Source organism: Chiloscyllium plagiosum, unplaced genomic scaffold (assembly GCF_037043375.1).
Source record: "Chiloscyllium plagiosum isolate Xiang-an unplaced genomic scaffold, Cpla_swu_hap1 HiC_scaffold_15, whole genome shotgun sequence".
NCBI classification, from domain to species: Eukaryota; Metazoa; Chordata; class Chondrichthyes; order Orectolobiformes; family Hemiscylliidae; genus Chiloscyllium; species Chiloscyllium plagiosum.
The window spans coordinates 70,925,968-70,940,588 of NW_028270153.1; the positions used below are offsets into that span (position 1 = coordinate 70,925,968).

The window sequence follows — 14,621 nt, forward strand, 5'->3', positions numbered from 1 at the left end:
ACTTTCGGAAAGATATGGCAGGAAAGAAGACTGATCAATAGTCGAGGGAAGGAATTAGTTCATGAAGAATTGATTAAACGGGTCTTGGAATCTCTATTACTCCCCCGAGAGATAGCCGTAGTGCACGTAAATGGTCATCAGAAAGGAAATGAACCAGAGGTTAGGGGAAATAGATTAGCCAATGAAGTGGATCGGGAAGCCGCCCTGAACCCACAAGAAGTGGTGATTCATTCCCTAATACCTACTATCCCAGGTCCTAGGGAAACTCCTATATTTACTGAAAGAGAAGAAAAAGAATTGAGAGATTTAGGGGCTGCAAAAACAGCAGACGGGCATTGGAGGTTACCTGATGCAAGGGAAATGTTAAACAAAATGATGATGCGAGAGATTATGGCTATCCTACACCAAGGCAGCCATTGGGGGGTACAAGCAATGTGTGATTTAGTTCTTAGGGAATATGGATGTAAAGGGATATATACCATTGCTAAACAAATATGTGAGGGATGTATAATATGCAGAAAGGTAAATAAAAAAGTCTTGAGAAAACAGGCCCCGGGAGGAAGAGACCCAGGATTGAGACCCTTCCAGAGTATACAAGTAGATTATACTGAACTACCTAGAGTTGGAAGACTAAAATATATGTTGGTCATAGTAGATCATCTATCTGGTTGGGTTGAGGCATACCCCCTAGCTACCGCCACTGTGAATGGGGTGTCTAAAACAATATTAGAGCACATAATTCCCCGATATGGGCTAGTGAACCGTATAGATTACGACCAAGGAACTCATTTTACCTCTAAAGTGTTACAGGGGGTAATGAAGGGGTTGGGAATTTCCTGGGAGTTCCATACTCCATGGCACCCGCCATCATCAGGAAGGGTTGAGAGAATGAACCAAACACTCAAACGACAGCTCTCTAAATTGATAATAGAAACCAGACTCCCTTGGACCAAATGTTTACCTATAGCTCTCTTGCGAGTACGAACAGCCCCAAGGAAAGATTTGGGACTATCCCCCTATGAAATCTTATTTGGATTACCTTATCTGGGAACGAATGGAGAATTGCCAATTCCCGAAACTAAAGATTTGTTTTTAAAGAAGTATATACTGGGCTTGTCCTCCTCTTTATCTTTCCTCAGAAAACAGGGTCTGTTGGCACAGACTTCGCCCCTTGAATTCACTGTTCACCCCATCCGGCCGGGTGATTGGATCTTAGTAAAATCATGGACAGAGACTAAATTGCAGCCGGACTGGGAAGGGCCGTACCAGGCTCTTTTGACCACCGAAACGGCAATAAGGACAGCGGAGAAAGGCTGGACTCATTACACTCGGATCAAAGGGCCAGTGGACCCTCCAGTTGAGGAAGAAGTCTGGACAGCCAAATCAATGCAAGACCCGCTGAAACTCAGACTAAAGAGACTTTGAGTAACTGATTATACAGTGGCGACGCGAGCGCGGGATTATTTCTGTAAGATTGTATATTAAGTCTTTTTGTGCTTCAGCATGATGTTTAGAATACTGGGAATGCTTAGAGTTATGATGTTAGCCCTCTTAGTATTGGGGTTTTGTCAAATATCATTTTCATATGTATTATTAACGGGTTCCTGAGTCTGATAATCTACAAGTAATAGACGCTGATGCTTGAAGCTGAGTAAATTGTGGGGATGGAGATAATCAGAGACAGTACCGCAGCTCTGAGATACATCTTAAGTCCTATGGGGATGGTACTTGGTATAATGGTCTCATCACAGTACACCGGGCCCCCTTTCGACCAGCTCGCGATTGTCCCGATAAAAAGTGTAACCCAATATACCTAACAATAAAGAAAACTACATGGCATGAAGCAATTCGGGGGGGGGGGGGGGGGGATCGAAATGAAAGCAAATGGGAAGGATTTCGTGGGCTGTTGCTTTTGAATTAGCGTAGGACAGGGAAAACGGGTAGAATTACTGGGTAATAAGATACAACCCTTCACCCCTCCCGATGCTCCTAAAGTAGTAAAAATTATAGAGGTAAAGGACTTGAAACAGACCATCGAAATAGAAACTGGGTACGGGGATGCAAATGCCTGGGTTGAATGGGTAAAGTATACTGTAAAAAGTCTGAACAAAAGCAATTGGTATGCATGTGCCTCCGGTAGGCCAGTGGCCCAGATGGTTCCCTTTCCGCTCGGGTGGAAGCGAGACAGGAAGGGCATGAAATGTATGATAGCCCTGTATTAGGATGAGACTGCATGGAATGATAGGAATTGTACCTCCCTATCTCTGAGGTACAATTCCTATCATTCCATGGAGAAGAAAGATGCAAAAGATCCCCCCACATTTTCCGCCCCAGTTGGAAATCACACGTCGTGTATGCGCAGGCGAGGTACAAGTCGGTCGAGAGATTTGGGGGAGCTGAAATTATGTTCAGAGATTAAGAATGTTACCGAAACGGAGAAGGGAGGGAACTACTCAGCATTAAAGGTTCCCTGGGCGGATCTGTGGTGGTACTGTGGAGGCAAAATATTGAGACCCACCCTACCTCCGGATTGGAGAGGGATATGTGCAATTGTACAATTGGCAATTCCATTTACCTTGGCATTTGAGAAGGAAAAGATAGTAGGGAAAAAGGGAAGGGGTAAGAGATCACTGCTAGACACTTCTTTCGATGACAGGATTTATCTTGATTTGGTAGGAGTCCCTATCAAATAAATTCAAGGCTCGTAACCAGATTGCAGCAGGCTTTGAGTCAGCTCTCTTTTGGTGGGTAACAATTAATAAAAATGTAGATTGGATAAATTACATTTTCTATAATCAACAGCGATTTATAAATTATACAAGAGATGCAGTTAAAGGAATATCAGAACAGCTTGATGCGACAAGTAGAATGGCATGGGAAAACAGAATAGCCCTTGATATGAATTTAGCAGAAAAATGGAATGTGTGTGTGATGTTAGGAGGAAGCTGTTGTATCTTTATTCCTAATAACATTGCACCTGATGGTTCAATTACTCGGGCCTTAAGGGGATTGACTACCATTAGCAGAGGAACTGGCTGAGAATTCAGGAGTAGACACATCTCTCACGGGATGGCTTGAATCATGGTTTGGCAAATGGAAGGGGGTGGTGGTTTCTATCCTTACTTCCCTGATAGTAGTAGTCGGGGTATTGGTGGCCATTGGCTGTTGCGTCATACCCTGTATACGAGGGCTCACCCAAAGACTGATTGAAACAGCCTTGATGAAACAGATGCCCCTAAAAGGGAATCAGACAGAGGAACTTTATCGACTAAATGATGAGGAGATGAGTGAGACCAAGATGGATGAAATCTCTGGAATGATGCTTGCGAATTTCGGGGGCGATGTTTAAAAAAAAATGCAGAAGATAACAAATGGTAATTAAAAGAAAAAGGGGAAATTGTGGGATATAGGTAAATTAATGTTATTTCTGCAATTATAATTTCTGATACAGAGTAAATGAACTCACGTGTAATTGTTTTAGCTAAGAGTTGAGTCAACAAGAATGGAAACTATGTAAAGGAAATATATAATTGTTTTCGTATCAGTTAAAAATGGTATATTAGCATGAAACGTGATTGCAAAACAATGGTCGATGTATGAGCAAATAGATAAGAAGTTGTAAGGAAATGACCTCGGCTTGTATAACAGTAGGTAAAAACATCTGTTTCCCACTTGTACGGAGACACAGGAACAAACCCTAATTAAAGAGGTCATAAAGATCAGAGTGGCCTCTGGAGAGGCCCAGATTGAAAGAATATGCCTAACGATGACCTGCAGTGGGATGACGTCAAACGACCTTATGAGGCCGGAGATAGGCATTCTATCATGGACAAGGCCGGATCAGCAGGGGTGGTGGGATCAGTCTTAGGGAAGTGAATGATGTAAGGGGGGGGGAACAATGGAATAAGAAAAAATATGTAGGGACCCAAATTATATAACTTTCGAGAGTTTGTTGAATTTGGTGTGCTTTTGTCCCTGCCATTACACCCACTTGCAAGTGTAAAATAAAAGACACTGCTGATTCAGATTTTCGTCTCGGACTGCAATTATTGAAGTGAGTGAGCTTTGTTTCTCACATTTACAAAGTTTTTAATTAATCTTGCTTCATTAAACATTACACAGATTTAAAATAGCCTAACATGAACAGAAATTGCTGGAAACGTCCAGCAGGTCTGGCAATATCTATGGAGAGAAATCAGAGTTAGCATTTTGGCTCAAGCGACCCTTCCTCAGAACTTTAAAATGGCCTGTTTGGTTGCTGAATGCATTGATCCTGGAAAGGCTCCTGAATGAACGTATCCTACAGGCTACCTTTGCCAATTTTACTCATCCAGTTTAGATGAGAATTAAAATCGTCCATTATTGCGAGGCATTTTGACACCAGATTAAACATGGAATTTAAGACATCAATGGGACAGCCAAGCAGCAAGAGCCATGAAACTCTCAGTGGATTCAGCCATTGAAAATAGTTGGTTTGTAGAAATTAGCGACAGATCAATAATGGTGTATTTTTTAAAGTAAAAGACAAACGTGTTTTTTAACCTGAGCTCCGACTGAAGTCTAACCCCACCCGCTCACTGGGGAAAGGCCCGCCTTGCTCCTGTTCCTGAGCCACCCACAATGGCGGCCTTGGTCCTGGGGGCTTCTCCCAACTCCCTGTTTGAAGCAGTGAAGACAAAGGCGACCTGTACCTGCCCAGTGGCTCCGTACGCACCAGCTGTTGGCTGACATCGCCAAGCTCGGTGTCCACACACAACCGCTGCTGCAGAACGGCCCGGTGCCTCTCCACCGCCTCGAAGTCAGCGACTCGCACGGAGGGCTCCATTGACGGGCAGGGAGAGCACGACACGGTCAAGGCCCACTGCGCCTGCGCGCCACCCGGAGCTCGACCGTACTGCGCAGGTGCGCGGGGCCGTTGTTATGGCACCATCTTTCTGTGAAGGCCTGTGGTCACTTACCATTGACGCCACCAGTATCTTGGTTATAAGAACTGACTCAGTCTGTGCCCAATTATTTCTCAGTTATTAAAGATGGTTAAGGGCCCTCTGCACAAGTCGAAGGTGTGAAGCAGCATCTTCAGCAGCCTTATACTCCACCACAACCCCGTGGAAGCATGGGTGGCATTTTACTCCCACTCTGCAACAGTTGGAGGGTGTGCCATGGTGTCCCGAGTAAGCAGCCTTGAAAGGCATCTTGATCCTCAAATGCGCCAGGTGGGTGAACATACCCCAGGATGTAGGAGCCAATGGCAACTGCCAAGGGAGCAGACACACACCTCTAGGACCAAAAGAGAAAATGCTGGAAAATCTCAGCAGGTCTGGCAGCATCTGTAAGAAGAGAAAAGAGCTGACGTTTCGAGTCTAGCTGACTCTTTGTCAAAGCTTCTTCTATTCAAAGCCACCATGGATGTGCGATATCTTTACACCTCCATTCCACACGAAGACGGCTTGAAAGCTCTTCGCTTCTTTCTCGAAAAGAGGCCCGAACAATCTCCATCTTCAACTTCTTCAACTCCCCAGCTTTGACAAAGAGTCAGTTAGACTCGAAATGTCAGCTCTTTTCTCTCCTCACAGATGCTGCCAGACCTTCTGAGATTTTCCAGCATTTTCTCTTTTGGTTTTAGATTCCAGCATCCACAGTAATTTGCTTTTTTTTAACACACCTCTAGGAAGTGGGAAGAGTGATCACCTGAATATTATTTGATTGCAGCCCCTGTTAGTAAGTTCTGCAGCGTCGTTGTGTGGTTCTTTCATAACCACATGTGTGCATTTGATGGCATTCTGCACCTGGGGGATTCTCAGCTATTTTCCCAAATCCTACTCGGTTGTAGCACTGATCTCGTCATTGATGAAGGAAATGAACTGGTGTGATTTTGAACAGATAGCATTGGTAACTGTCCTAATGCATTTGAGAGTTCACGATTGAGATAGCCCACACAGATCACCCATGATTCCCTGGAAGGAACCTGCAGCATAAACTTTCAGCATAGCAGTGACTTGCGTAGCCACTGGGAATGGATGGAGGCTGTCAGGTACTGCTGCAGCATCCAGCACAGTTTTATCAAAGTGTTCTGTGACATACGGAGCCTGTGTGAGCACTGCATCTCAATCATAGGATCATAGAGATATACAGCATGGAAACAAACACTTTGATCCAACTTTTCCATGCCAACCAGATATCCTAAATAAATCTAGTACCATTTGCAGGCATTTGGCCTGTATCCCTCTAAATCCTTCCTATTCATACACCCATCCAAATGCCTTTTAAATGTTGTAATTATACCAGCCTCCACTACCTCCTCTGGCGGTTCATTCCATACACGCATTACCCTATGCATGAAAAGGTTGTCCCTTAGGTCCCTTTAAAATCTTTCCCCTCTCACCTTGAACCTTATACCCTCTAGTTTTGTATTCCTTCACTCCAGGGAAAAGACCTTGTCTATTTAGCCTATCCATGCCCCTCATGATTTTATCAACCTCTATAAGGTCATCCCTCAGCCACCAAGGCTCCAGGGAAATAGCCTCAGTCTAGTCAGTCCATTCAGCCTCTCTCTACAGCTCAAATCCTCCAACTCTGGCAACATCCTTGTAAATCTTTTCTGAACCCTTTCAAGTTTCACAATATCCTTCTAGGAGAAAGTGAGGACTGCAGATGCTGGAGATCAGAACTGAAAATGTGTTGCTGGAAAAGCGCAGCAGGTCAGACAGCATCCAAGGAGCAGGAGAATCGACATTTCAGGCATGAGCCCTTCTTCAGGGAGGGGTCATGCCCGAAATGTCGATTCTCCTGCTCCTTGGATGCTGCCTGACCTGCTGTGCTTTTCCAGCAACATATTTTCAGCTCACAATATCCTTCCTATAGCACAGTGACTAGAATTGCATGGAGTATTCCAATAGTGGCCTAACCAATTTTCTGTACAGCCACAACATGACCTCCCAACTCCAATACTCAACGCACTAACTAATAAAGGCACACACACCAAACACCTTCTTCACTATCTGTGACTCTACTTTCAAGGAGCTATGAACCTGCACACCAAAGCCTCTTTTGTTCAGCAACACTCCCCAGGACCTTACCATTAAGTGGATATGTCCTGCCCTGATTTGCCTTTCCAACATGCAGCACCTCACATTTATCTAAATTAAACTCGATCTGCCACTCCTCGGCCCATTGGCCATCTGATTACAATCCTGTTGTACTCTGAGGTAAAAATGTGTTGCTGGAAAAACGCAGCAGGTCAGGCAGCATCCAAGGAACAGGAGAATCGACGTTTCGGGCATAAGCCCTTCTTCAGGAATGAGGAAAGTGTGCCCAGCAGGCTAAGATAAAAGGTAGGGAGGAGGGACTTGGGGGAGGAGCGTTGGAAATGCGATAGGTGGAAGGAGGTCAAGGTGAAGGTGATAGGCCGGAGTGGGGTGGGGGCGGGGAGGTCAGGAAGAAGATTGCAGGTTAGGAAGGCAGTGCTGAGTTCGAGGGATTTGACTGAGACAAGGTGGGGGAAGGGGAAATGAGAAAACGAGAAATCTGAGTTCATCCCTTGTGGTTAGAGGGTTCCTAGGCGGAAGATGAGGCGCTCTTCCTTTAGCCGTCGTGTTGCTATGGTCTGGCGATGGAGGACTCCAAGGACCTGCATGTCCTTGGTGGAGTGGGAGGGGGAGTTGAAGTGTTGAGCCACGGGGTGGTTGGGTTGGTTGGTCCAGGTGTCCCAGAGGTGTTCTCTGAACCGTTCCGCAAGTAGGCGGCCTGTCTCCCCAATATAGAGGAGGCCACATCGGGTGCAGCGGATGCACTAGATGATGTGTGTGGAGATGCAGGTGAATTTGTGGTGGATATGGAAGTGTCCCTTGGGGCCTTGGAGGGAAATGAGGGGGGTGGTGTGGGCGCAAGTTTTGCATTTCTTGCGGTTGCAGGGGAAGGTGCCGGGAGTGGCGGTTGGGTTGGTGGGGGGTGTGGACCTGACGAGGGAGTCACGGAGGGAGTGGTCTTTTCGGAATACTGATAGGGGAGGGGAGGGAAATATATCCCTGGTGGTGGCGTCCGTTTGGAGGTGGCGGAAATGACGGCGGATGATATGCTGTACATGGAGGTTGGTGGGGTGGTAGGTGAGGACCAGTGGGGTTCTGTCCTGGTTGCGGTTGGAGGGGCGGGGTTCAAGGGCGGAGGAGCGGGAAGTGGAAGAGATGTGGTGGAGGGCATCGTCGACCACATCTGGGGGAAATTGCGGTCCTTGAAGAAGGAGGCCATCTGGGTTGTACGGATTTGGAACTGGTCCTCCTGGGAGCAGATGCAGCAGAGACGAAGGAATTGGGAATATGGGATGGCGTTTTTACAGAGGGCAGGGTGGGAGGAGGTGTAGTCTAGGTAGCTGTGGGATTCGGTCGGTTTATAGTAAATGTCCGTGTTGATTCGGTCGCCCGAGATAGAAATGGAGAGGTCTAGGAAGGGGAGGGACGAGTCTGAGACGGTCCAGGTGAATTTGAGGTCGGGGTGGAAGGTGTTAGTAAAGTGGATAAACTGTTCAACCTCCTCATGGGAGCACGAGGCAGCGCCGATACAGTCATCGATGTAGCGGAGGAAAAGGTGGGGGGTGGTGCCAGTGTAGCTGCGGAAGATGGACTGATCCACATATCCTACGAAGAGGCAGGCATAGTTGGGGCCCATGCGGGTGCCCATGGCTACTCCTTTGGTTTGGAGGAAGTGGGAGGATTGGAAAGAGAAGTTGTTCAGGGTGAGGACCAGTTCAGTCAGTCAAAGGAGGGTGTCAGTGGAAGGGTACTGGTTGGTACGGCGGGAAAGGAAGAAGCGGAGGGCTTTGAGTCCTTCGTGATGGGGGATGGAGGTGTACAGGGACTGGATGTCCATGGTGAAGATAAGGTGTTGGGGACAGGGGAAGCGAAAATCATGGAGGAGGTGGAGGGGTTGAGTGGTGTCCCGAACGTAGGTGGGGAAGGGTGAGGACCAGTTCAGTCAGTTGAAGGAGGGTGTCAGTGGAAGGGTACTGGTTGGTACGGCGGGAAAGAGGGTGAGGACCAGTTCAGTCAGTCGAAGGAGGGTGGGGGTGAGGACCAGTTCAGTCCCTCATCCCTCCCTACCTTTTATCTTCGCCTGCTGGACACACTTTCCTCATTCCTGAAGAAGGGCTTATGCCCGAAACGTTGATTCTCCTGTTCCTTGGATGCTGCCTGACCTGCTGCGCTTTTCCAGCAACACATTTTCAGCTCTGATCTCCAGCATCTGCAGTCCTCACTTTCTTTTCGTACTCTGAGGCAACCTTCTTCACAGTCCAGTCATCCCCAGGAAATGTATTATGGGCTGGAAAGCTGTGTGCCTCCAAATTTCACACATCCTGAAGTATCCTGGAGACCTCTCCCTGTGCTGCATGCTCCTTGCCCTCCATGCTGCTCTGCTGCTGCTCTTCAGCTTGCCATCAGCTCTCGTCCTCCTGCATCCATTTTTGCCTTCTTATGCAGGCAGCCACCAGCAGCAGTGTCAATCACTTTTGGTGGGAAGGACCTAAAAACAGACCAAGAGTAAAGGAATAAATGAGGATTGTGTGGCTCACACAGGACTCTTGACAATTGGGCAAACTGTGATTCACCTTTAGCGAGCACTGGTCCTTATCAGCATCATTGTTGCTCACTTCCACATCATTGAGATGCCCAAGTTTAATTTGCAAGCACCAATGGTATTTGGGAAATCACCTTTGACCAGCATCTGAAACCTCAGTAGCTTCAATCTGAATGCATAGCAAATAATTACAAATTTAATGTGATGAACTTTGCAAACAGCTACTTCATATATTAATTTCCATAATGTCCAAGCAATATTCCCTCAAATTGACATTTATTCCACCCACCCTAGACATTGTTCCAGCCATTTTCCAGTAATACTTCACAGCTACAGGAGGAAAAGTGGTGGCAGGGAACATACCTTAGAATCATAGAATTGTGCAGCATGGAAACAGACCCTTCTATCCAACTCGTCTCTGCAACTCGATATCCTACCTTAATCTAATCCCATTTGCCAGCATTTGGCCCATATATCTTGAAACCCTTCCTATTCATGTACCCATCCAGATGGATTTAAATGTTGTAATTCTATTAGCCTCTACCATTTCCTCTGACAGTTTATTCCACACACACACTACCCTTTTCATGATAAAATTTCCCCTTAGGTTTCTTTTATATCTTTCTCCTCACACCTTTAACTTATCATCTCGAGTTTTGGACTCCTCTAACTTGAGAAAAAGATCTTGACTATTCACCCTATCTATCCCCTCATGATTTTATAAACCTCTGACGCTTCAGGAAAAATAACCCCAGCCTATTCAACCTCTCCTTATAACTCAAACCCTCTAAGCCCGGCAAAGTCTTTGTAAATTTTTTCTACACTCTTTCAAATTTAACACCATCTTTCTTATAGCAGGGAGACCAGAATTGAACGCAGTATTTCAAAAGTGACCTAACAGATGTCCTGTACAACTGCAAAATGACATCTCAACTCCTATACTCAATGCACTGACCAATAAAGATTGGTGTTCAGATTTGTAGCTCAAGTGCCTGTTGTCGTAGTTGTGAGCATGTTCACCCAGTTGGGAAGTTGATTTGCGGATGTTTCTCCGATCCAATGGGATTCATGACAGCCCATAAACCTACAGCCACGCTCAGACAACAACCCACCAGGACCCATCATATGCAAAGCTAACGTAATTTACAGGATTCCATGCAAAGACTGCATGAAACACTATATAGGGCAAACAGGCAGACAACTAGCAATCTGCATCTACAAACGCCAACTAGCCACTAAACGCCACGGCTAGCAGTCCCGACTAGCCATACAAGGACCACAAACTCGATTGGGGCAACACAATGATCATAGGACAAGCTTAACATTGGACACCCAGGGAATTTTGAGAACAGACTCCATCAACAAGCGCATTAACCTAGACCCAATATACCAGCCACTACAATGAACAACTAGAACCGGAAGCAGCAGAAACGGAATCAAATAAATTCCAAAAGACATAGTACAGAGGCGCTTCACAGGAGACTCCAAAGCACTGAGGTGTCACCTAGACAGGGGACAAAACATCTGCAAATCAACGTCCCAGCTCGGTGAACATACCCACAGCCACAACAACTGATCAATAAAGGTAAGTCATCAGCACTGATTCCCACATGGTCACCAGCCTTTTCAACCTCTCCCTATAGCTCAAATCCTCCAACCCTGGCAACATCCTTGTAAATCTTTTCTTAACTTTTGCAAGTTTCACAACATCTTTCCAATAAGATGGAAACCAGAATTGCACACAATATTCTAAAAGTGGACTAACCAATGTCCTGTACAGCTGCAACCTGACCTCCCAACTGCTGTACTCAATACACTGACCAATAAAGGAAAGCATACCAAATGTCTTCTTCACTATCCTATCTACCTGTCACACTAACTTCAAGGAACTATGAACCTGCACTCCAAGGTCTCTTTGTTCAGCAACACTCCCTAGGACCTTATTATTAAGTGAATAAGTCCTACTATACTTCATGTGCCACTCCTCAGCCCACTGGCTATTTCTGATCAATACCCCATTGTAATGTGAGGCAACCTTCTTTGCTGTCTGCTACATCTCCAATTTTGGTGTCATCTGCAAACTTACTAACTGTACCTCTTATGCTCACATCCAAATTTATAGAAATGACAAAAAGTAGTTCTTGCCTAAAAACTTTAGGGATTTCTACTCGGGAATTTAGCATTCCCATAATATATGTTCAAGAGCTTTTCTTCAAATCTGATTTACTCAGGTCAGCACCAATGTTTCTAAACCATTCCATGGAATGATGTGTTCTAGCAGAATAAAACAAATCATAGAATAGAATGAGCCCACTGGCACCAATGCCGCCATGATCTCTGATAACATTATTACCCCTGATTCACTTTATAAAAGGAAGAACCAACGTTTATTACATTCCTTTTTAAATAGCATTCTAGATTCTAAATTGAAGTTAAAACATTCTCCAAAGGCAGATGGTGGTGATACGTTCATTCAACACAGAAAAGGCTATTCAGCCCATTGAGTCTGAGGGCAGGTGAGGCCATTAAATTGAGCTGAACATGGCAGGTTGGAGCCTCACCACCTTCCAACTTCTGACCTGATTACGATATGGGACAGAAAAGCTCATGGGTGGCCTTCCCACCTGCTGCCAATTGCAGAGCTCCTAAATGAGCAATTACTGTTCACTTGATGGAAAGGGAACTTGTACAGGAAGCTCAAAAAGCAAAAACCTATTCATCTGCCCATGGGCTTCCAGGAGTGCCTTGTGTTCAAAAGCACTCAATGCCTAATAAAAAGACGTGGCAAAGGAAGGATGCCCCTTCCTTGTGATATTTTGCTATTATATACCTATTCCCTGGATTCTGAGCATTGGGTCAATGCATTGCTAGTAGCAGCTTCTCATTCATGGGACAGGGGCATTGATTGCTGGGTCAGCATTTATATCCCATCTTTAGGTGTTTTGAGAACATAGTAGTGTGCTGTCTTCTTGAACTGCTACAGTCCATATGGTGTAAGTACCACACAGTAATATTAGACAGGAAGTTTCAGGATTCTGACATTGAAGGAATGGTGAGTGGCAATGGAAGGAAACTTGCAGGTGGTGCTGTTCCTGCTGACGAATGCACAATAGTCGTCTCTGATTTGCTGGCAATTCTTGGGAAGAATGGTATAGATAGGATTTCTGTCCCCATGCATCCAGGGAAGGCCTTTTGTTGCCCAATTAAATGCCTGACTGTCACCCAATTTGCTGGACCTTACCGAAAGTAAGCAACACAGGATTTTACTGGTTATCTAGTAGTTGGGTGAGATCCCCATTGCCTCCATTAAATACTGCTCTCTCCTTCAGTAAGACCCTCAGTTCATGAACATTCCAAACCTCTTCCATTTGGTTCTCCCAGTAAATATCCTCAAACTATGACACCTTTTTCAATTCATTCAACCACTGATAACAACTTTTCATTGTTTATTTACTTAAAAGCTCTCTGTTACACTCTCTGCTTTACTGCCTGTAGATCTCAGTGATATTCTCACTTATCCTGTTATCAGCTGCAGTTCTTCCATGCTCAGTGTGTAATGTTGTTTCCAAAGATATACCTAATTTCCTATTTAGGTTTTTCTTGCACCTCCATCCAGACTCCAAATTATTCTGACTCTCAAACTTCTGATCGGATCTGAATCCAATTGCCTGTTCTGTACTCTCCCTGATCCAAGTCCTGGAGGTGACGGTGTTGGAGTGGGGTGGACAAGGTCAGAAGTCACATGACATCAGGTTATATTCCAATAGATTTATTTGAAATCACAAGCTTTCAGAGCACTGCCCTTTCATTAGGTGAAGTGAGGAAAAGCATACAGGCACAGAATTTATAGGCAGAGAAATCAATGGACAGAGAGATGAAAAGATCATACAAAATTGTGTGAGTGATGTGTTGAATATTGATAGCTCTGTTGCTGACTCTTTCCATTTTGCTGGTGATTGAGAATAGACTGATGGAACTGTAAATTGGTTGGGTTGGATTTCTCCTGCTTTTTGTAAATGTGATATAACTGGACACTTTTCCACATTGATGAATCGATTCAATTGTTATGGTTGTACTTGAACAGCCTGGTTCAGGGCACAGCTAATTCTGGAGTGAAATCTTCATTACGATAGTCAGAATGCTTACAGGGCGGATAACCTTTGAAGTTGTTTTTTTTGATATCATATGGAGTGAATTAAATTGGTTGAAAACTTGCATCCATCTTACAAAGGACCTCAAGGGAGGACCAATATAGATAATTTTGGCTAAAATGTTTTGTCTTTTTCACAGACTTTCTGGGTTCTCTCACCATTAGAGAATGGCAATTTTTGTAGAGCCCCCTCTCCCTGTTAGTTGTTTAATTGTTTGCATGCATCCAGTGGTCTTGTCATTCTAGGTGGCAGAGATCTTTTGTTTGAAAAGTGCTATCAGAGGAACATTGAGTTACTGCAGTGCTTCTTATAGATGGTACACACTGCTGCCACAGTTCATCAGTTTTAGAGTAAATGTAGAGCAAGGTAATGGGCTGCAAGGCATTTCAACATCTGTCAATCACCGGAAAATCTGTTTCTACCTACAGTTTTGCATATCTTCATGACTTTAATCTGTCAGGTCACCATATAATCTCCTCTGCTCGAATGAAAAGAACCCAATTTTTCAAAAGTTTGATCATTTAATGTTTCATCATTCTAGAGAACATTTAATAAGATCTGTACTGTGAATGTGAAAGATAACATATATAAGATGCAAGTGGTGTAGATGCTCTAAACAAAATAACAAACCACTACATATTAGATTTTTATCAACTTGAAATAGAAATCAGTTTACCTGTAACATTTGTCCTGAAGTGGACAAACTTGGCAGTTATTGTATGGAATACCAAGGTGTTTGTCAAGTTTTTCTCTTTCTGCAGTCAGAAGTTTTGTGGTTTTTTAAAATTCTTCTTGCAGGAGAGAAAGTGGTGCAAACTCCGCTCTGCACAGAGGACATTTGACAGTGGTTTGATTCTCAGTCTTTGCCTGGTGCTTTGCCCAAATTTCATGCATTTGATATGG

General features: G+C 44.7%; 1 protein-coding gene across 1 annotated transcript in view; it reads right to left on the minus strand.

The window, feature by feature from the left end:
- The window catches only part of spo11 (SPO11 initiator of meiotic double stranded breaks), an 81,597-nt gene extending 76,644 nt beyond the window's left edge, over positions 1–4,953 (minus strand). Inside the window, exon 1 of the mRNA XM_043676980.2 lies at positions 4,692–4,953. Within this exon, the coding sequence (XP_043532915.1) occupies positions 4,692–4,825 (134 nt within the window). The 5' untranslated portion in view covers positions 4,826–4,953. The remainder of the gene's footprint in view (positions 1–4,691) is intronic.
- Positions 4,954–14,621: the final 9,668 nt, after the last annotated feature.